General features: G+C 42.7%; 1 protein-coding gene across 2 annotated transcripts in view; it reads left to right on the top strand.

The window, feature by feature from the left end:
- The first annotated feature begins 838 nt into the window (after positions 1 to 838).
- PPP2R2A (protein phosphatase 2 regulatory subunit Balpha) overlaps positions 839 to 23,458 on the top strand; it is a 35,190-nt gene continuing 12,570 nt past the window's right edge. The window contains exons 1-2 of one of the 2 annotated variants that reach the window (XM_015648885.2): positions 839 to 924; positions 3,379 to 3,453. In XM_015648885.2, the coding sequence (XP_015504371.1) occupies positions 918 to 924; positions 3,379 to 3,453 (82 nt within the window). In that variant the 5' untranslated portion in view covers positions 839 to 917. Of the gene's footprint in view, positions 925 to 2,626; positions 2,751 to 3,378; positions 3,454 to 23,458 lie in introns of those variants that run through there. The other variant, XM_015648884.1, reaches the window with a different exon arrangement.

Genomic DNA, 23,458 nt, shown 5'->3' with positions numbered 1-23,458 from the left:
ATTATCAGGGAAATGTTTTCCCCCCAAGGGTGCTGGCACTGTCCAGGCTCCCATGGGGATGGGCAAGGCCCCGAGGCCCCGAGGCTGCCAGAGCTCCAGGAGCTTTTGAACAACGCTGCCAAGGATGCCCAGGGTGGGATTTTGGGGTGTCTGTGCAGGACCAGGAGCTGGTTCGATGATCCTAGTGCTTCCCTTCCAGCTCAGGATATTTGATTTCATGAAGGGCGAGCCGGCGGGGAGAGGGGTCAACGAAGGGAGAGCTTCCCGCAGGGGAGCCCGGGGAGCAGCGGGTGGCGGCCACCGGAGCGCCGAGGGGCTGAGGGCGGGCGATACCGAGCCGAGGGGCGGTAGCCCCTCCATGACACCGGGCAGGGACCGAGCTGAGGGGCGGCAGCCCCACCACGAAGGAGGAAGCCCCGCCATGGAGGCGGCCGATCGATGCTGGCCTGAGGGGCGGCAAGCCCTCCATGAGGGTGGGCAGAGGCCGAGCTGAGTGAGGGTCGCTAGCCCCGCCATGAGGGTCGCTAGCCCCGCCATGAGGGACGGAGCCCCGCCATGGAGTCGGTCGATGCCGGGCTGAAGGGTGGCAGCCCAGCCATGAGGGCGGTCGATGCCGGGCTAAGGGACGGCAGCCCCGCCATGAGGGGCTGCGCAGGGACATGGCGGCGCCGCCCGCCCTCCTGAGGGCGGCTAGCTCCCGCCCCACGCTGACGTCACCCCCAGCTCTGCCGGCGCCATTTTGGACGCTCACCGCCGGGGGGGCCGGAGCGGGGCCGCCCCAGCCCCGCCGCGGCCGCGCCGCCGCCGCCTCCATCCGCCGCCATCGCCGCCCGCCGCCGCCGCCCGCCCCGCGCCGCCCGCCCCGCCCGCGCCGCCCGCTCCACCCGACCCGCCGCGGCCGCTATCGCCAGCACAACATGGCAGGTAAGGGCAGCCTGCCCCCCCTGCCCTGGCATGGCTCGGGGGGCTCTCCCCGCTGGCTCCCGGCCGCCTCTCCTGTTCCGAGTCGCTTGCGCCTTGCTGGTTGTGGGGTGGGTTTTTGGTTTTTTTTATCCTCTCTTGTGGGAATTCGTGCTTTGCTCCCACCCACCCTTCCTTCCCTCCGTTCTCGGGGAAAAAAAAAAAAAAAAAGCATGGAAGAAGCAAGGTGGAGGGGGAAGTGGTGTGTTTTGGAGTTGAGGAGCTTGCAGGCAGGGTGGGTCTGCTGCCTTTTCGTAGAATCATTGAATGTTTTGGGTAGGAAGGGACCTTAAAGCCTATCCAGTTCCACCCCCTGGCATGGGCCGGGACACCTTCCACTATCCCAGGTTGCTCCCAGCCGCGTCCAGCCTGGCCTTGGACACTTGCAGGGATCCAGGGGCAGCCACAGCTGCTCTGGGCACCCTGTGCCAGGGCCTCCCCACCCTCCCAGGGAACAATTCCCACCCAATATCCCAGCTCAACCTACTCTTTCAGTTTGAATCCATTCCCCCTTGTCCTGTCACTACACGCTCTGGGTAAAGAGTTTCCCCCTTGAGGCTTTGGGGTCGGTGCTTGTGGTTATTTCTCAGAAGCGCTGCCGTGCACGGAGAGGATCCAGGTGCAGGCGATGTCCAGATTGCAGTCGCACCCTTCTGTAGGGAGCAGCCTCTGAGCATCTGCAAATGCCAGTAAAATTTGGCACAGGGCGTAATTAAACAGCGCAGGTCTCGCTGTGTTTTCTTTCCCATTCTTTCCACTGCTTGCTCCCCATTTCGTATCCCAAAGTGCTGTTGGTTAGGCTTAGAAGTGTGTGTGCAGAACGGATCTCTTCCCTCTTACTTTTCCTGGCAATTTCTTCATTTGGAAATTTATTCATCCCCCTCCTCTGCACATGAATTGTCTTTTCAGTGCTTTGCATGTGGAGGAGCAAAGCATGGGAGGCTTTGTGAGGCTTGTGCTTGCCTTTCCCCCCTACACCATATGCACATGCTCCACCCTCCTCTTGCCGTTTTAGTCGTGGGGGGAAAAAAGTGCCAACTTGGTTCAAGTAAATTCCATGGAAAAGAGGACTTCAGCTCGAAGTAGCAGGAGCAGTGATTCTCTCCAAGCTGTTCCCTTTAAGTGCTTCTATGGTGCTAAACGACAAATGAATAAGTTGAAGAGAGGAAAGCAAATGGATTGCAGGATTTTGGGGGAATGATGTGGGGGGAAGGCATTTTGCCATCTCCTGCATAAATGGGTGCTGTTGCTTGCCTCCACCTTCTCAGATTCTGCAGCTTGGATGTCTGTAATCCTTCAGGGATTAATTTAAAGCAAGCGAAAAATGCAAGCTGTACTCTATTCCAGGACTTCTCATTCTGAGGTGCTTCATCTTTTCTGGAAGGATTATTTTCAGGCTGATTTCATTCTCTTTGAGTTTTTTTTGCGTCTCTTAACTTGGGAAGAGTTTCCTCCTATATTCTTTGTTATCCCCAAGGCCCTACCAGAGCTCGGGATTAATGTGTAAATGCCATCTGTTGCTCAGCCGGTTTGAGTTGTGTGAAGGAAAAGTTCCATTTTGACAGTGGCTTTTGGAGAAAAAAAAAAAAACACAACCAACCAACCGAGGCAAGCCCATTTCTGTCTCTTCCTGTATGTCCTCAGCCCTGCAGTGATTTGCTCAGAATGAAATGCAAAAGAAATGGGTGGTGATTTTTGGTGTGTGTTTTGGTGGCACGGTTCAAATGAATCACTGCCTTCAGCCGAGGCAGTAATGTTCCTGAAGTTTTCTCTCCGATCCGTTTTCTATGGTAGTAGAACTTGTTCCCCTCCGATTGCTTGTTTGCTTTTCTGCTCGGATTTGCTGCTTTTTGTTTTTCCAGGCTGATAATTGCTTTCATTACTTCTGCGAAGAGACTCTAAAATTGTGGTAAAATTCTTTTTCTTTAGCCTTGAGTGCGTAGGGTCGGCGCAGTGGGTTTGTGAAAGGAGGAAATGAATTGCGTGCTTGGTTTGTATTGGATGGGAGATTGAAATTTTCTAAAAATGCACAGCTCTGATAGTTGATATTTAAGTTGTTTGTGTGTGTGTGTTTAGAGGGTTCTGATTGCTCAAGTAGGAAAAAGCTTCGTGTTAAACACGGCCTTTCGTGCGTTTGAATTTTAAATTTGTAGTTAATGGTGCTTAGTCCAGCGAGCTTTGGGTGAGTGAAGCTTTTTCACTGCTTGTGCTTCCCTGTTTTTGACAAACGCTGCATTGAAGTCTGACAAAAACAATATCCAAAGGAAAAAGGTGGGGAGGGTGGTGTGTGATTGTGCCTCAGCACTGCTGAGGAAGTGGGCGTGCACAGGCTCTGAAATGTGCAATCTGGAACCATTGTGTGCTTGCGCTGCTGCTGGGGGGGGGCTCGTTTTTATTGAATTGTTTTGATTTTTTTAGGAGCTGGAGGAGGAAATGACATTCAGTGGTGTTTTTCTCAGGTGAAAGGCGCTGTAGACGATGATGTAGCAGAAGGTAAGAGCAAAATTTCTTACTGTTTTCTGACTTTTTATCTGTTCCTTAGGTAGGGAGATATGGATGCAGTCAGTGAAATATCCCAGTGTTGCTGTGTGCACGTTGAGCAAAGCAAATGGACATTTAATGTGCATTCCCATATCCAGATTCAAGTTTAAACTGTGGTTTGAAAGTACCGTTCAGCACTCTTGTAAAAAAGTTCAGGCTTCTTAACTTATTTTTGCTTGAATTGTTTTCTAAGATTAAGATTTTTCTGATTTTTTGGCTTTTGATTTGTTTTTTCTTAATCTGCAGAATGGGGAATGTGATACTTGCATTCCACAAGGAGGTGTTGCGAGAATTAATATTTGTACTCTTTGAAGATCTAAGTACTAGATAAAGTGATTATCCCAATCTTTCCAGCTCCTATTAACAAGAGGAGGAAGAAATCTGAATATTTGTGCATGCCTACTTAGTAGGTAAAGAGCACATTTGGGTTTGAAATAATACTGGAAGTTGTCTAAAACTTTTCCAAGCTGGCAGTGACAAGTGTTATGTTACACTAAGATGGCTGCCTCTGAATTTTGCTGTAAAAACTGTACTGTTTTTTGGGGTTTTTTTCCCCTTGGATTTGAGATCTTTGGAGGAATGGTGCTTTTCTCTGTGCTGGAGAGCAGAATCTCTTTTGTGATCATTCCTGAGGAGAGGTCCCCTGACTTCAGGCCATAAAATCCTATTTGCACAAAGCAGCCTGTAAGATCATGAGTTAAAAGTTTTCTTTTGCAAGCAGTTGGCCTTGTCACTTATGTAATTCCTGGGTTTTTTTCTTTTTTTGCATATCTTGAATGCTCTGACATACAAGTGAGATTAATGTTATATTTAGAAAAGCAGTAACTACAGTTTCCATTATTTCCCTGCTTGACATGTGGTTCAGATTAGCTTCCAAAGGCCAAAAGAAAAGATCAGTATAAGCATAATTGAGTTGTTTTTATTTATTAGCTGCAGCATGTGGCAAACAATGCACTGAGGCTTCTGTTGTTTGCAGGTTGAAATATATTTTTTGGAAATGAGAAAGCTGTAGCAATTTCCAGTTTAAATTCTTCAGGAAGAAGATTTTAAAACTTGAACTCAAAGGTGCTGTTAAATGTGGTATAATTTTTTTCTGTGACAGATTTAAAATTCTGTAACCTTTGGTTTTTTATGTATCAAACTAAATCCTTAATTAAGCACAAATATTGAAGAAGTTGTGGTTGTGAAGTTGTGGTGCTTGCAAATAATTCTTCAATAATATACATGTTGATATGCTTCTAGTGGTATTGAACTTAGATATAGAAAATTAGCCTTTACAGGGACCTGGAAATGCAGAAGTGAGGAAATAGGAAAGCCAGACTGAGCTGTTTTAAGTGTTGTGTTGCGCTTGGTGTTACAAAAGGTGCCTTGCCAGGCTGGGAGCTGCACTGAGCACTGCTGGAATCCTGGGGTGGAGTTCAGGGAAGTCTTTAAGGGAATTAACTGGCTACAGTTTCAGCAAGCCAGGCGGCTTGGTTTCTGAAACATTGTAAGAATATCCATTTTTTGTTTTCTGGACAGTGTAGCTTTCTGATTCTGTAACCCAAAGAATGGAGAGAAATTTTGTTTCATTGTCATCTCTACCTGACTTAGGTTGAGTCTTGAGATACAAAGTGTATTAAATTGCAAGATGTTGTGAAACTGAGCTGCCTAGAGAGAGGTCCCAAGTATTGTTGATGTTATACTTGGTTGTAATTACTGTGTTGAGCTGAAATTCTTTCCTATTCCTGTGTATTTGGCTCCCACAATCCATACTGGAAGTTGGTGAAAGCAGTTGTTTATATTGATTTTTTGTTATACAGCACAGTGCCTCGCTGTAATTCTGTTGGAATTGGGTGGTTGAATTTTCCCATTTCCTAGCAATATTTCTGACTTCAAGGTTCACTTCCATGACATGGAGCCTTGTGTGGTTCTTGCATCAACTGGAGCAGCAGTTCTGGTCTTTTGGAATACCCAACAACAAATTGACAGCAGGTCCAAGCGCAGTCTGAGGACCTTTCTTATTCCCTGCCTTTCCATCTGCTTTCTTGGGGCAGGCCCATTGTGAAAGCTCGAGGAAATCTTATTGTCTAAAGCTTTAATGACTCTTTAACCAGTGTGGTCTGCCAGAGAACAGGTCTGGACTCCAATCATGCCTGTGGTGAGCACAGTACCAATTTGTGTACAGGAGTACAAGGCTGTGGAGATCTGATTTTTGAATGGCTGCAGAGCTCAAAATATAAATAGCAGTTTGTTCTGGAGTGCTGAAACTCACTAAAAACAAAGTGAAGAAAACAAATGTAAAAGAATTGTGAGTTTCACTTTCTGTTTTCCTCCTGTTGGTAACTCAGTGTTGCAATATTTACATTGGAAAGCTGTCTTGAACTAAGCTAAAGGAGTGATAACCAGGAAAACGACATCATTTAATTGCATTAATCAGTGAGATAAAAACTCAGTGGTCTTCCTACAGTGCTTTTTGTCTATTAAACTGGCTAATGGAGAATAAGATTTTGGACAGTAACACTTTTAATGCAGTAACAGTTGTATTAATTTTAAAGAGCCTGCCAAGAATGCTGTTTTGTAGCTTCCAGTATATTTAAGGTCAGACCTGACCTCCAGCCTTCCCATCACATGTATATCCTATAATTCTTTAGATATTTGGATTAGGCTGGCTGGTTGTTACAAAGTCGATATTTGGTGGCTTTGGTGGCTGAAACATGAACTCTGATACACAGTTTTTAATTTTCTGGCTTTCCAAACACTGTGTGTAAGGGGTAGAAAGGGAAATTGCCATTAAAGCCTGGTGAAAGATGGCACTGCACTTGTATCTGGGGCTGGCCTGGGTCACTGCTGTGGCAAAGCTTTTCTACTGTGAATGAGGAACAGAAGTAGCCTCTCTTTATTTGGTATGAATGGAATTTATCCCTGCTTGTAAGCTGTGGCCTGGCTGTGACAGATCACAGTTAAGCACAGAAATCAGGTTATAAATTGAAATCTCGGTGTCACCTTGATTATAACTCAGGTCCTTAATTCTAATTGATGGCAGAAGTTTGCCTTCTAGTGGTTTAGAAGTCCACTGTATGAGTGCAAAGGTTGTTGCAGGTTGCTTCCTCCCTTTCTGAAATAGTTTTCTTCCCTTCTTAGTTTCATATTTGTCTTGCTGGAGCTCAGTCCTACAGGATATCTGTGTTCCTCTCCATGTGCAGTGGGGACGGTTAGACAGGTCTTGTGGGGTGGAGAACACAGAGTGCTTGTTTCTGATGCGTTCAGTGATCAGGTTATCAAAAGTGCCTGTAATGCACAGATTTCTTTCTTTTGTGCCATCACAGTTTCAGTGCAAGTGAGACTTAATTGTCCAGAAATACTCCAGTGTTTTCTTAGTGGAAGTTTCCTTTATGGGAATGATTATGGAAAAGGATTACAAACATTTTCAGCAGAAGTTTTGTTGGTTTTATTATTTTGCTGATCTTCAGAATGTGTATAGTAGCAACTGCAGTTGGGAGTAACTAAGAATTGTGAGTTTAAACTGCCTCTGAAAACTACATGCTTAATGGAGTGAGTTTGTACTTCAGAGCAAATTAAGTCAAATTTGTTTAATTGCTCAGCAGAAGGAGAAGAGTCAAGCAGTTCTATCTCAGTGTTCTTTCAGGTGTAATTCAAAGATATGTAGAAGTCTGATAGTCCAGGTTCAAGGCTGGGATCAGGAACTTAAGTCCTCAGCTTTAACCCTGAGTGATTACTGCTCATCTTGGGCAAGTTAACTGTTTCATGCCTGAACACCTTCTGTGGGTGCTAATTAGTGACTTTATTTAAGCTTAATGCTTAACCATTCTGTGATGCTTTGTTAATTATCTGGGGTTTGCTTCATGTCTTCTCTTAGACTCAAACATGGCTGTGTCTGTTTTAGACTGAAAATTATGAACAGATAAAATTCTGTCCCTGGCTTGTGTGTGGTAAAAGATTGAAACAAAATTGGACATTTCCCTTGTTCAGGAATGCTTTCTGTGTTTGGTTCTAGGTCTGTTATGTCTGTCAAATGTAGTTTCATGCTTTTTTTTTTGACAGGTTTCAGAATTGCAGAGCAGCAGTGGGAACTGATGTTGCTTCAACAGTGGTAGTTTGTCTTGAATGCATGAAAAGTGTTCTTTTTGAGTGAAGGCAGGAGTAAGGATGGCTATAAAAAAGTAGTTTACCACAATCTGGGTGCCTTTTTTTTTTTTTTTTTAATGAGGATTGATGGAATTGGAGAGGAGAAAAAACTCTCAGAGAAAAAGAGTGACAGTGAGATTGCAATAATATTGCTGAGGAAAGATTGGGATATAGCTGTGGGAGGGAAACTAATTTGGGTTTTTGAGGGCTGTGGTTATGTTCTCTGTACTCATGAGGTAACATTTACAAGGAGCAAGGCCTAGTAATAGGTTTGTTTTTAAGAGGTAGTTTGAAATATGCTGTAGATGGGAGAAAAGGAAGATCCAAGGTTACAGTCCTTCTTTATTCCTGAATCTGCTTCTGTATTTGAGCTCTTCAGCTGTTCAGAGAATGACTGTCTGTATCTAGAGAGAGAAATAGGCTACTGTGTTCTAGGAACTGCTGCTCTGGATGGACTAGAGTGTGCATTTAAAGTGTGCAGTCCCCCAAAACAAAGAGCATTTAGCAGACAGATAAATAGGCAGTGGCTGTTCAGCTCCCCAGAAGTAATTCAGTCCTCTTTCTTGCATGGGTTTGGAAGCTGGGGCACTTCAGCTTGTCAGTCAGGGATTTTTCTGTCCCTTCTGTGAGGTTTTGCTGTTCTTGGAATCTGTGTCTTAAATTAAAAATTAGTTATAAAAAAGGCTTTTGCGTTGTAAATGTACTCCTAGAGTGATCAAGCCATCAGACTCCACAGCACACGATTGCAAACTAGGTTATCAGCAGCAGTCCTGATGGATTGCAGCTCTGGATCAGCTTTGTGAAACTTTCTAGCTTTTCATTTTAAAGGTGCTACCTAAATGCTTCAGGTTTTGCTATTTCTACTGTAGGAATGGGGTTCTGTGGTAGCTGTAGCTTCGCAGAACGTATTTTGGAAGAGCTAAAGTGAAGACTAAAGCTCCCAGTGGATGCAGAGCTGAAGAAAGAGTTAAAAGCTGGGTGTTCCAAGCTGTACTGTCTACTTTTCCCGCCCCCCCTCCTTCTTTCTGTTCTCCCTGGCTTGCCTATTTAGGCCACAGCTGCATGTTTGGCAGCATTTCTGCTTAAAGAGGCACTCCTTCCCACTCTGCTGGCATGGGTGTTCACCTAAGTGCACAGTGAACTTGTTGGGGAAGCTGATCCAGCTGAAAAATTGGTAAAATTGTGTTTTTTCACTGGATTATTTTTCGGCTGAATTGAACCCTGATGTGATTCACAGAGCTCTGCATGTGCTTATGCCAGCAGAGTGTAGAGGGTGATCAAGTGGCTCAGAGGAACAGGAGGAGCTCTGGAAGAAGACTGGTCTCTTTGTAGGACTTTATGTACAGGCAGTGTAAGATCCTGATTGATCTCTGAGTGTTGTGCTACCATGAAGGGTAAAATCAGCTGCTAAAAGGAACTTTAAACCTTTGCTTTTCAAAATCCATACTTTGAACATGTGCTATCTTCAGGCCAGCAATAAAATCACTGTTACAATATCAGAATTATTTTGTGATGGATTCTTTTTTTTATAGTACACGTGGAGTGGGTTTTCTGCTGTGTCCACACAAGCAGTCTGTGGAAATGGGATTTGTTCAGTGTTGTTTCGAGCTCTCTCAGTAAAATGAGCTTGTTAATATCAGTGCAGTTCAGTTTCTTTGAAGTTGTTGTAGGAAATAATACCACTTGAATGGGAGGTGGGTTATTACTGATTGCTTTACTGTAAAGCACTTAAAAAAGATAATCTGACAAATGATAATCTTCTCTTATCCTGTCTTATCAGTCTTAATATGATTTGAAAAATGGATCCCCTTCTTTGGGATTTCATCTTCACCTAAACTGATGTATTGTCTTGCATTAAATGCTGTAGAATTAGTCTGCCTTTGTTTTAGCTGCTGTTAAAGTGGGTATGCAATTAAATCTGCTCTGCGTGCGCCTCTTGGAGCAAAAACATCAATTACTGATGGTACCGAGTTAAGGCTGCAGTTTGTCCTTTCATCTGTAGGAAACACTGTGCTCCCACAATAATTTCATTATATAAGATGTTTTAATAACTGCCTTAAGGGTATTTTTCAGGCCTTTTTTCCTGTTTTCAATGCTCTATAGTGTGCAGCACCATAACTGTGTCTACAGTATATTTAGTATGGAGTGAAAAGTTTAGCAGAACAAGTCAGTGTTCAGTAATCACGTGAAACTGAGGTTTGCACTTTCAAAGAAATGATTGAAAGGAGTAAAAAGCCTTGGCTTAGGTTGATGTTTAGGTTGTGAATGTGAACAGAGGCAACAGTTACCCTGTTCCAATGAAAATGAAAGCAGATAAATACAGGAAGTATTTATTGATCCAAACCAATTTAGAGTAATCTCTTTCAAGAAGCAGTGGTAGCTCTTACAGTCAAAATAACAATGCAAGGACAGTTTTCTAGGCTTTAAACTTGAGTGGAACACATATAATTATAGCTTTGTTATATTGCCACAGCTCAGTTCAGCTCTTGCAACATGCACCAGCTAAATGCTGCTTTTGTAAGGTCACTGTGTCAGTAAACTGGAAATCACTGGGACATGGGCCTTTGAAAACGGGGAAAGCGTAAAAAGGAATAAAAAGTAGTCTTATGAGGTGAAGTGTTGATACCTTGTGTGTGTGCACTTATTCATAATTTTGCTAGCAGGATTTCCTTAATTGAATGTAGTGTTGCTCGCTTTCTGGCTTCCCAGCCAGGCCTAGGGTGGGACAGGGCTCTGGGCAGCAGGCAGTGTTCCATGAGGGTGCTCTCACCTGGCTTTTTAGGGACTGCAAGGTTTTGGGTTGTTAATTTTCCTTCGAAATTAAGTACCACCATCATGTTCTGCTATTGTGAGCTGATATTACTGAAAACAATTACTTGAGGCTTCTCTGCACGACTGTAATTCAGTGAGAGAAACAGGAGTGGCTGGAAGCTTCTCCTGTTCCTCCCCTAAGTTATCACTCTTTTGTTAGGCACTGGAGGAGAAGCTATTCATTTGGTCAGCCATTCTTTATCAAAATGTATTTTCCTCTCAGCGATCCACAAGTGATAGCACCATGAAGAGAACCAGCATATTTAGGTCACATGTGAAACCCCTGAGGCAGTTCTGCGTGCATCTAATTTTGGAAGAAAATTTTGGGGTCAGGAAAAAGAGCGTTTAAATGAGTTGTATTGTAAGAAAAATTGATTTTCCCAGATATATAGAAGGCATGTTGTGTGGAAATGTTTCCCTTTGCATTTTCAATTGCAGTTCTTAAATTAATGCTCTGGGAATAATGTGAGCTCACAGCAAACACACACAGTTGGCACTCTAGTTTTGAGAACCCGAGAAAAGATAATTGCATGTATTCAGGAACAGTTAAGGTAATTGAAACTTCGTATTATAGTTGCTTATTTAAAATGCGGTATAATTTCTAACATATTCTTGTTTGTTGAATGCCAGTAACTGTTTTTTTCTTCTTTTTTTTTTTTCAATGACTATAAAAAGTATTTCAGTGACCATTTTTGATCCTTAAAAGCTGGCATTTGTGCTCTTCTTAAATGATGATTTAAGAAGTCATGAGCTACGCTTGTGTATAGTGCTTATAAATGTAATCTGAAGGTCCTGCATTATTTTCAAATAACTTGGAAGTGAATTGGTCCAGTGGACAAGAACTACATACTGAAATAAAGCTTTGGCTTTCATAAAAATATAATGACTCTCAAAGACACTTGTTTGAGAATTCCTGGGCTATTTTCCAATGGAATTGCATAACAAACCCCTGACTTTTCTGGTACTGTTCCTGGTGCATTGTGTAAGGAATAATATATAGGAATATTGGAGATAATAAAGAAAAACTTGGATTATTTTTTAATAATTACCCAGTTTTGCTTGTTCTTAAGTGTGCCCTTGGTGTGGGAAGAGGAAATAGAATTTAAATTACACCCTGGCCTGCCTGTGGGTTTATTGGCACTTCAAGTAGCTGCTGCTCCTAAGAGAAATGGTCCTTCCTGGTGCCTCTGCCAGTCACTGCCTTCAGCTGAGCCAAGTGATCCCTGAGCCGCAGGGTGGGCCCTTGGGGAAACCAACCCAAATGAAAATTTCATGTCTTGGCTTCCTTTTGGATTAATTTTATTCCACATCATCTTCTCCAGACTTAATTTGTCCAACTCTTAGCAAATGTTTGTAGTGGGATAGGTGGTGGTCCTAGAGGAATGGGATAAGAGGTGGAAGAATGTATTGCTTCTCTTGGAGAGTTGATAATGGTTCTAAGACAACATGGGAAACTGGAATTTGGAACAATTGAGCCTCCTGCTCATGTTTATAGTTGATACCTGCTTGTTCATGTGAAAACTCTGCTTTCAGTGCACTGAGATTCATATTTGAGGATGTTTCTTCTCATAGATCAATATGGACAAACAGCAGTTGAAGCCTACAGTGTTCATTATATAGCCCAGCAGTGAGAAAATGTCACTGTTTATAGAGGTTATAGTGAAACATTCATAAGCTGTTTTACTGGAATGTGGAACTGGCAGGAATGGCTTTTTGCCCAGAAGTTTAAAACTTTCTAAAACCATATAATCCTTTCTGCCTTTCCCCATGAAGTCTTCTCACAGCTTCATGTCATTGTTTTGATTTAGTTTTATTAGTTTGTTTGTTTTAAGCTAAATCTCACACTCCTTTTTTGTATGTGTGTGTTAAAAAAGTATCCAGGGTCTTTTATTTTATTCCAGACCTTTCTGGAAGTGGTAACCTGCTCTGGAAAGCAGCAGGAGCTGGCAGCAGGGTTGTGTTCCTGCAGCAGGACACGTGCTGTGCTTAACCCAGCTCGTTTGTGTCTACCAGTAATGAGATGCCTCAGACGAAAGGGCAGGAGGAAGGTAAAGAGCATTTGAAACAAAACAAAATCACTTGGATATTTTGCACGTGAGCTCCCTGGAGCTTGGGAATGCTTTTGCTTGGTGTGACCTGAGGAAGCTCATCCCAAGCCTGGGAGTAGCAAACACCTGCCTGTTTCTGGCTGATGCTCATTTTTCTGCTGGTTCCAAACTGGCATCAGCAGCTGTGCAGTCAGGTCATGCCTCTGTGCTGCTGCTCTGGTTAGCTGCACCTCTGTGTTAGAAAGGTGCCATGGCAGGGTTGTACCCTGCATTTCCTTCCTGTTGCTTGCTCACTGTCCTTCTGAAGGAGCTGTCAAGAGAAGTTTCTCTTTGTGCCCATAAACTTGTTTATGTATACACTGAAATTCTTTTTCCGGGGGATTTATGTTGCATTCAACTGGAAGTTGTGTGGCATCTTCCAATTCATGTTTGTTCTAACCAGGGTCTTTGGTCTGAGGTCCTTTATCTTACAGAGTTCTTATTGCTCTTTTACTTTTTGCCAACTTAGAAGTTTAAATTTGAATGTCATTATCGCAGGGGATAGTGGGGAGATTGATGGAAGACTAGAAGTGGAGATAACTGAAAGTAATTATCTGAGGTTGTTTTCTTTGGAGTCATTTAACCCTTCCCTGCTTTATCATCCCTGCTTGTGAGAGCTGGGTGGTGTTTCCTAAAATGAAGTTCCAAAGCCTTTTATAATTTTTTGTAATGACCTTTGACATCCTTGCAGAACAGTAACACTACCAAAATGTTCTCTACCTTTTTATACATAAAACATATCTACAACATATATAAACAAATATATATACCTATGTATCTGTTACGCAACTCTTCCAAAACCCACAGAAAAGGTCTTGGTCTATAAATAGACATATTTGAAACAAACACTTAAAAATAAAGGTTGGTATTTTGCTCAGGTTAGTAGACTATATATATAATTTTAAGAGGTGTTATAAATATGCCTTGGAGTTGTCAAGATTCCATGTGTTAGGAATCTCAAACTCCAGGCCAGAAATTAGCATTGGCTTCTGTTTAATAATGATTTTTTTTTTTTTTAAAGAAGCTGAAGTATGTATGCTTGGGCCAGAATAGAAACACAGGAAAACACTTGCCAAGTGGGGGGTGGGGGGAGAAAAGGCAACTGGGTAAAGGAAGACTGTTCTTTAAGGTTCCAAGTGCCACTAAAGATGCATTAGGTATTAAAAGGAACTGATAGCTGAGTGAGAGACCAGAGTGAGGCAAGTAATCAGAAATTTTGGTTCTCCAGCCACTTCATAGAGCTGTGTATTTATCTCTGTTGGAAACTTCAGTTGTACTTGTGACCTTCACAGGCCCTGTGCTCCCCGGCAGGCTGCCTGAAATTCAGCTGGAGAGCAGCCCTTCCTCCTGCCCTCCCTCCCTGCCTTTCTGGTAGGCAGGAGGAATTCCTCATTTCATTTTCCTTGCTTAGAAGGAGGCACTACATGCATTGTCTGAGCCACAACAGCCTCCTGCATTCTACACACCAAGATTAAAAGCCTCCAAATGTTTGGCCTGAGCTTTGCACCTGGAATAGATCCTTTGGTCAAAGAATGTGTTAGAAGAGTCTGAAACAGCAGGGTAGTTTTGAGGAGTTTTTTTGTTTTTTTTTTTAATATATCTGCAACAGGAATGCACACCAAGTCACAGAATTCTAATTTGAAAGATATTGCCAAAGTATTATATTGTTTTCTAATAATACTATTACTAAATTTTAACCTGCAGCATGTGTTTTGGATTGGCTTCAGCAAAAAGAGAAAATGAAGGTATTGCAGAGCTCTGTCTGTAGCTTTCTCAGTGACAAGAAAGGCATTGCCTGAAGGCCTCTTTTCTCTACGTGCAGAACAATGGCCCAGTATGTTATTTCCAAATATATTGTTATTTGCAAACAGAACAGCAACCCCTGGCTGCACTGTGCCGTGCAGCCTATTGAAATTCTGGCTGTGATTCCAGCAGAGATTTTTCCATAAATAGCTCTGTACTACTTGGGAACACAAACAAACCCTGAAAAGATCTGAAGTAAGGTCTGCTGAGGGACTGTTTAGCCTGTTATTAGTGTGTACTTCAGGGCAGATACTGTGGTGGATGAGAGGAATTTTTCTATAGGGTTATGAGGGGACTGTCAGCAGGAATTAAAAGTAAATAATTACCAATCAAATTAGATCCAAGGACTCACAAATCGCCTGTCTTGAGCATAGGGGGAAAAAAGGGATAATAAAAGCTAATAAATATAAGCATAAGCAAGTAGATTTTCTTTCCGGAATTTTTAAGTAAACGCTATTAGATAATGACTAAGCAATAGGTTAGGGTTCAAGTAAATATGACTTGAAATTAAAATTGTTTATTCTTTCCATGAACAGACATCCAAAATTGATACTGATTGGATGTTTATTATGTGAATTGATACCTGCACTAGGAAACAGGCTGTATTTTTCAGTGCTGTGTAGGTAAACACCCACTTGAATAAGTAATAACTAATATTTTATAGAATATTCAGTTATAGTCGGTGTAAGCTGTCTCGAGTAATTTGTATTCTTGAGAAGAAACTTAAAAACATTCTGTGAATTAAAAAAGAGGTGAATAAATACTTTCGTGTTTTGCCTGATCACAGGGCTGATTCTCTGCTGGTCCTGTTGCTCATAAACTTTTTTTTCTCAGGGAGAAGAAATCCACTTTTAAAAGCAATCAAAGAGCACAAAAGTAATTTTGGCATTTTAGAAATCCCTGCTCAGAGTGGATACTCTGGAGTGTCCTCAGCCTCTGGTTATCGTAGCAAATGTGTTTATCAGCTGTCAAACAGTGAGGCTGGATCACTGAGAACAGCCCCACCGGAGCTCGTTAGGATGATCTCTCAATGCAAATCTCTCAGCTGTACCCGTTGCTCCTCTTGGATGTTTATTAAAAGCCTTCAGCTGTGGCCACTGAGCAGTCTCAAAAGGATCTCTGAGATCTTCACTGCCCAGAGCCTCGGCTGTGTCTGAAGCCACCCCTGGTGAAGGAGCCCCTGCACTGTGGGTGCACCCAGGGCTGGAGTGGAAATCAGTGCTGGTACAGCTCTGAGGCTCTGGCTTTGTGCTGATAACTGGGGAGAACCTGGAGTCAGAGAATCCTGGAGTGCTTTGGGTTGGAAGGGTTCTTAAAGCTCATCCAGTGCCACCCCTGCCATGGGCAGGGACACCTCCCACTGTCCCAGGGTGCTCCAAACCCTGTCCAACCTGGCCTTGGACATGTCCAGGACTGGAGCAGCCACAGCTTCTCTGGGAATTCCATCCCAGCCCCTCACCACCCTCTCAGGGAGGAATTTCTTTCCAGTATCCCATCTTGACCTCCTCTCTTCCAGTTTGAACCCATTCCTTCTTGTCCTGTCCCTCCAGGCCCTTGGAAATAGTCCCTCTCCATCTTTCTTGGTGGGAAGAACAGTTCAAGTGCTGGCACCCTTTTCTTTTTGAAGGCCTAGGTGGTATTTCTGAGCTTGTTCACATTTTTCTTATTTCATGAACACTTTTTCATTCATTGTAGGCACATTGAGAGCAGCTCCCTAAGAAACTGGAAGTATAAATCAAGCAGCTCTGCACTCCAGCAAAGCACTTATGCTACCAAGGGGCAATTAGCCTGGGATTGCAAAACAGATACATTGCCAACATACTTATCAGAGAGACAAGAAATAAAGCTTCAGTAAGACTCAGTCAAATACTTTTAATGCATTTTGGGGAATCCTTATACTCTGTATAACTTGCATTTCAAAGCATGTCTTAGGAGAATTATGGAGCACTTGTATGAGCATTATGGATAAACCCTGAGGAGCCTCGAGCCTGTGACTTAGCTCTGTGCATACAGGTTTGCCAGGGAGCGGTGGCTTGAGATGGATTTGGGATCTCCTCAATCTTTATAGATTTCTAGGGTGTGCTTTATCTTCAGGTCAGCAGGGTGTTTTCTACAATTCACAAATGTCAGAAATAGACATTTAATTTTGTTGTTTCAACATGAAGTTTATTCTGTAAAATTAGTAAACATGAATTTTTGTCTTCAGCAGTGCTAAAATTGAGTTGTTACCCTCTTGAAAATTAGATATGCAGTTTTGCTGCAGCTTTATTAATGATAGGTTGTAAGTTAAAGCTCTGCAGGCAGAAAAGATGGAACAAGTAATATATCAGAGTATGAAAACCAGGCAAATGCTGTGTTAGAGGAGAAATAATCAAATCTGTTATTTATAAGTTTTTTTTTTTTGTCTCAATTCTCCTATTGCTCAACAGGTTCCAGTTTTGTGAGTGATAGTGACAGAATGTTCAGGCACCTGAGGGGATCTCAGATGAAGCAATTGTGGGCATGAAGTTGGTTCCTGCTGGAGTTAATTTTGTTCCCCTATAATTAGATATGTATGATCTGTATGCAGCTCTACAAAGGACAGAAATGATGAGTAACTCTCAAACTAAAATCTACACAATACAAATATAACTAAACCATTCTGTCATCTTTGTCTCAGAAATCAGTGTAGGTTCTGGTGGCTGAAAGTGTTTCTGAAGGAACTAGAGCTGGTATGGATTGTGTGTAACACTTAGTGCAGCTCCTTGGTTTAAAGGGATAATGCCTGGTTGAAAGGGAAAATTCCAAGGAAAGGAAGCTCTTTCTTGTGTAATTTAGCCAAATTATCTCTATGTTGCAGTAATAACTGATGTTTTATCTGTATTCAAAACTGTGGAAGCAGAGTACCCTGACACTGCCAGTCCCCCTTCAAACAAACTGTAGAGTTCATATTGTTACCTTTTAGCAAATATTTCACTTGAGGATAGAAGAAAATTGCTTTTAGGTAGAGTTTTATTACTGCAGCACGAAAGAACATGTGTGTACCCATTTTTTTCAGTGCACTTAAGGAAGGTTTGATTCTGTGACTCTCGTGGGCTGTTAAAACCTTTGTTTATTCCCAGAATTCTGTGGCACTTGATGGAAGCTTGAGGTTCTGGGCTGCTTTGCATCAGAGCAGGGACACAACTTCTCCAGGTTGAGTGTAGTTGATGTGGCCTGTGATGGCAGCAGGCACAAGCAAAGCTAGGCCAGGTACCTGGGATGGCAGATGATGTTTGGAAACAACATGAATTAAGAATTATGATGCACTTCTGTTTTTAATACAAATGTTGCTTAGGTAGGAGATTTGATATGTTTTGTGTGCCTGTTATTTTTTTTCCTATTTCCCATTAAACTCATCCGTTCTCAAGGAATGCTAGGGGTGCATAGCCTCCGACTGTGGTGTTATCCAACCTCTGGATAAGTACTGTTCCCAGGCTTTTTTTGGTAATCCTAGACTGAGCGAAGAGGAGTTTTCACTGTAATTGAAAGGGGTTGATGCAACACTAAGTGTGACACATCCTCAGTAGGAGGGCCACTCTTCTTTTCCTCTTCCCTGCCTGAAAATAGATTCAAGCTTCAGGAGCTGGAAGCTCTCAACAGCTGAATTTTGTGATGTTAGGAAACTGAACCCCACAGTAGCTTTTCCATCAAACAGGTGCCTGGCATTTAAAAATGCTGAAACACTGGATTTACTGTTGATTACTTTTTTGTTTAAAAGCAGAACAATTCTGCTTGGAAGCTGGAAAGATTGAGCCCTTTTAAAAAGAAAATAAATTATTATTCTGCAATATTACAGTAGTTGCAAAGAAAGACTCAAGGAGACACTGTGACCTTCAACTGCTTATTCCTGGTCCTGGATAAATGTTGTAGTTCCACAAACTGAGACACCCTCCATTCTGAGGCAACTTCAGCTGGGCACCAGGATTGGGGCTGGATTTCTGCCACTCAGGCCTCTCCTGTTTATGATATTAATAAACTGGTGTCAAATGTCCTGGGAACGGTTGATGCAGGTTGAAAGACCTTTGTTTCAACCAACAATAGACCTGAATTAGTATGAATAGGAAAAGCAAATAGGCACTTCCTGTCATATTTGAAGGAATATTTGAGTTTGGGAAGCGTGTTTTTAAGAGATGTGAACTAAATGCTCATCCCTTGCTCTTTGTCCCCAGCAAAATGTTCCCTGTGTATGTGTGTCTCTTACCTTCCTAAATATGTTTGCAATGCTACTAATGTAAGGTGGAATTCCCTGCATGAGTAAATTATTTAGGATATTCCTTGGGAGAAAAACTCTGCACCTGGGTAATGAAGATTTAAAAGGGGGAATTGACTTAGTTGCTTTCCTAGTCACATTTATTCCTCAAATGACAACTTGGAGGCCTCTTGGTAAGACTAGAAACTATAAGGATAAAGTGAAATGATGGAGTGGTGGCTCAGCTCATCTTGAGGTTGAGCTGCCTTTCACAGAGTGCAGTAACTGCTGTTTGTGGTTTCCAGGCAGAGGATGCCTCCAGGGAATTCTCATCAGGTATTAAATAATTCCTTATTATTGAGTTTGGAGTATTTTCAGGCTGATGTAGCTTGTATTGAGTTGAAAAATGGCTCTGTCTTGAGCTGGGAAGGTCCCCACTTTGCAGTAGTTCACACAGAGTTCCTGGGACAACAGCAGTCTCCAGAGTTGTGGAGCTCTGGCAGAAGCCTCAGACACCCACCCCCTCAATCCCAGGGTGGCAAGAGCTATGGGGTAGATGGCCTTGGGTGTATGTGTAAAACACACCTCAGAGGTGAAGGCAGCTCCCAAAGGACCTACCTGGGAACTGCAGCGAGGGCCACAACTCCTGTTTTGCTGATTTCAGGGTGTGATGTTTTCCACATCAACCACTGCTGGAGCCAGATTAACCTTTACCTGTTAAATATTCAGTGCCTGGGTTGGGCGGCCCAGGCAGCAGGAGTTTTTTGGGTGTTTATTTGTCTGGTCTGTTGTAAATGTATTTTCCTGCTTATCTGCATGTCATCAGACTGCTTGTGCCTTCCTCAGTTCTCCCAACGAGATAATCATGTCCTTCTAGGGGCAAGACAAATACTGGGAAGTCCAGTTTGCAGCATTTTTTGTACTAAAATCATTCAGTTGATAGTCTTTTGCTTGGTGGAAGGAGGGAATTTGCCTCTTGATCTCCTGTGCATGTGTTCTGAAGGTAACTGCAGTCATGTCTTAAAGTCTAAAAATAGAAAGTAATTAATCAGTGTGATGGGGGTTAATGGTTTCTATCCAGAAACCAAACAGCTTTGCATTTGTTTGTATAGCCAGATCATTCTTCTGTCTGCTGTTGTTGAGAGTTTAACAGGAGAGAATTTTTCACAGTAATTTTTTAAACACTTACTAATAAAAACTTACTTGGGGTTAAAAACCCCAAAACTATTTAATTCTCTCATCAGATGAAATGGTTTCAAGGGGCCAGTTCAGGACTGTTTCCTGCTAACAAATCCTAACCCCATAGGTTTGCTTTCTTCTGTAGGTTTACAGTGAAGTTGGCATGCAAGGAGTTACAGAGTGCAGTGCCAGGCTTGGTGAGCAGAAATAAAGCTTACAGCCCAGTGGTTACAGTGGTCATGGTACAGGTATTGCACAGTGGATCACAGTTTAAAATCAATTTAAAGTGTAAAAGTTCCTTCCCTAAGCTCATAGTATTATTTTTCAGTGTGAATGCTTTCTTTTCACTAAGATAAAATTTCAGAGCAATTTTATGTCATTTTCAGTGGTGGGAAGCAGGGACACATCAGTATCTGACACATCTGTTTTCAGAGTGCTTTGACTTACTGCCATTTGTCATCTCTGTTTTTCCCTGCCACCACAGGTGTCTTGGAGTCCTGTGTACTGGAGACTTGAGTTTCCTACTATAGATGGAGACAGGAAGGCAGTGGTCTGCTCTTTAAATCAGTTTTCTTTCTGTTCTAGCAAAGCCAGATTCTGGCCTTGTTTTAGACGGAAGCTCGTGGAGACTGCACACAGAAATGCAGTTAAGTGGCGTTTTGAGTGTGGGCTCTGTGGCCTTTGCAAATCCAGCTGTGCTTGCTGGAGATGTGGCTGCTCCTGAGTGTGTTCCTTGTTTTCCCCCACAGCAAATTCACTCATCTGATGCCTTCAGCTCAGTCTCAGCTATCTCTGTTAGCTTAGCAAAATACAAATTGTTGAACAGAAATGAAATGTGTTGCCATTGTTCACAGAAGTTTGAGGTGATGGCAGTGTCTGTTGAAGATGATTATAAGAGTTCTCTGTAGTGATTTCTGCTCCTTCTGAGTGTTGCTGGGTTTACACAATTCTTTGTTGGTCTCTTGCCTTGGTCCAGAAATGAACTGTGGGGAATAGTAACGGTGAATTTGGTGGGGGAAACTTGCCCTGAGTGGCAATGTTGAAGCAGTTGCCCAAGTGAGGCACAGGAGTTGTTTGCCAAACACAAGAGTGAAAACATTCCATGTGCTGCTCTCTCTCCAACATGGATTGTGATGTTGATTGTGCTTTCTATGAATTCTGGTTAAATGAGGATGTTACTTTGATACCAGAGTTCACTTGAGATTGCATAAAGATTTCTGGATGCATAAGAAAGAAGCTGCTGTTCCAGATGAGAGATTAGCAGATGGTGACTCTCTTCTCTGCTTTACTATTATCTTGTAAAACACTTAATCTATGTATTTGTTCCTATCCCAACTTGTAGAAGCTTTTGAGTCACTTCTGTGGTAATCCTGTTCTCTGCAGTTTGAATGCCATCCTCTCACTCTGGCTTTGCAGGGAGGAGCAGCTTCTAGTGCATGGGACAGAAGGATTTGGAGTTGTTCTGCTCTCAGCATTGAGCCCGGTAAAGCTGGTTAGGAGCATTACTGGCCTTACATAAAAGTAATGGCAACAAGATTAGGGCTGGTGCCACTGTTCCTGCTAGGATTTCTAAATTCCTTGCTAAATTCCATCCTGGGAGAGATGGAAGTTTGTTGTGTTTTCTAGGAAGCCATGAGGCTTAACAAAAGTTATTTGCATGAATTTGCGAAACCGCCAAAATAACATTGTTTTGTACTTGAGTATTGAGTTGCATTACCCCTAGAATATCTAAGTGTTACAAATGCAGCTGTAAATTCTATGCCATCCTAATACATAGAAATCCTATGGAGTCTTGGAGTACTGGTTCTTTCCCTTGCCTCCAGTTCCTCCTCCCATTAAAAAAGTGACTTCATTCCAGCTCCTGCTTCTGAAGGCTGGTGATAACAGAGTGTTCTTGCTGTCATTGCTGGTACATGGATTTGACAGCACAAAGAGTGATCTCAGGAGGATGTGGCACACTCTGAGCTGTGCTCTGCCATGCAAGAGTAGAGCCCTGCTTACCTGGGAGCCCACAGTGAGCAGGGCAGTTATGGGGCATGCTAATGCAACTTAAAAAGTTGCAAAAGGAGAAGCTTAAACAAGCAGTATCAAACTTTTATTTTAGGGAGCTAAATAAAAAGTTAAAAATTAAATGTGTAGTAGTAATAATAATGAGTAAATCACTCTGGCTTTCTAATCTAAAGTTGAGCTCATTGTTGAACTAGAACTTCCCTAGTGTGTCTTTTCTCAAAGATTGGCAAAGTTGGAGAAGGAAAGGGAGAAGAAAGGGTGAATAAAAGGAAATCAGTGGGAGTATAGAGGAGTCCAGGAAATTAGAGTGAAGTCATGGTAGTTTAGGCCTGGTTGACAAGGCTTATATTTGATTATTTTACTTAGGTGAGTAATTTATTCTGTGAAGTGTATTCCCTGTTTGGCCACTGGTATCTTGTGTACGCTCCACATGTGTAGGGACGTAAATAGGACTGTGAGAGTCTCAGCCTCGAAGGGCACAAAATGCTTTCAGCATCAGCAGGAAAATGACAACCTCGTCATGGTCATGTTTTTAGTTTTCAGCCTCCCAGGACTGTTCAAGCGAGTTCACTCACTTGGAGTGAACGTGCAGGCCAGGGAACGCTCTGTAAATCTTCCTGGTCTCTGTACAGCTCCAAGGTTTGCAGAAGCCAGCAAACCCAGCCTAATTACTGTCTGCTGGAGCTGCACCCTGGGCTCCCGTGTGTTTGTGTCTGCCCCAGCAGGGCCAACAGCTCACTGGGAAGTGAGCTGGCCATCAGACAAATTCCCTTCCCTGGGAAGGAGGGCAGCTTTGTTTGCTACAAAATTCCAGAGCTGGTACTTGGGAGAGAACAAGGCTCTGGCTGAGATGCACGGCACAGAGGGAGGGTTTTTGCCACAAGGGCAATAACCCCTTTCTGGCTTCTCTATTTCTACGTGCATTTCTTCCTGTCCCCATATTTGAAGGAATTAATATATTTTTAATGCCCTCTCTAGTAGAGAAGAGATCTATTTAAAGGACTTCTGGAACGAGTCTCAAGCAGTAAATTGAACAGTGGAATGCCTTCTCCCAGCTGCCTTTGGATTTGTTGCCTAGTCACTTCAGGGAGATGGAATGAATGCAGGGAATCACTCCTGCAAGTGAATAAAGAAAGAGGGAAATGAAGTCAATAGTAAAACTGGTCATGGTAACTTTAGAGCATACAATTCTTGTGTTCCCTTCCCCCTCTCCACAGACATAAATTAGGGATGAGGCTGGAATGCAGAGGGTGTTTTCTTTTATACCACCAGCACTAAACAGTGCATGGCATTTTGCTCTTGCTCTTTTCCTGGGGTGTGAAGTTGTGGTACCCTGTGTTGGGAGCTCTCTGCACACAGATGTGTGGTCACCCTGCCTCAATCTTGTTTAAACAGCCTTCCTGTTCACTTTGGGATTAACACCTCACTACATACAGAGATAAATGCACGATATATCAGGACTCTGGATAAAGTAGTAAATCTAAATCACAAACAATGGGGTGTTGGTGGGATGACTCAGTGCATTGTGGAGCTGCTTAAAATATTTGAAGCCTTGGAAGAGCTTTTGTTTTCTCTCCAGTGTCTTTCATTGTTTGTTTGGCTTTTGTTTCCCAATGATGAAGTACGTAACTCCAAAACAAAGCCATTATTGCAAACAAGAAAGTCCAATCAAAAGCCACAAATTTCTGTCATTAGCTGGGACTTGAGCTGGACTTTCTGGAAGTTGCAT

The sequence above is a fragment of the Parus major genome, chromosome 22 (assembly GCF_001522545.3).
Source record: "Parus major isolate Abel chromosome 22, Parus_major1.1, whole genome shotgun sequence".
In the NCBI taxonomy this organism is placed as follows: Eukaryota; Metazoa; Chordata; class Aves; order Passeriformes; family Paridae; genus Parus; species Parus major.
Note: the sequence above shows the minus strand (reverse complement) of the source record. Positions and strands in the feature narration are given on the sequence as shown.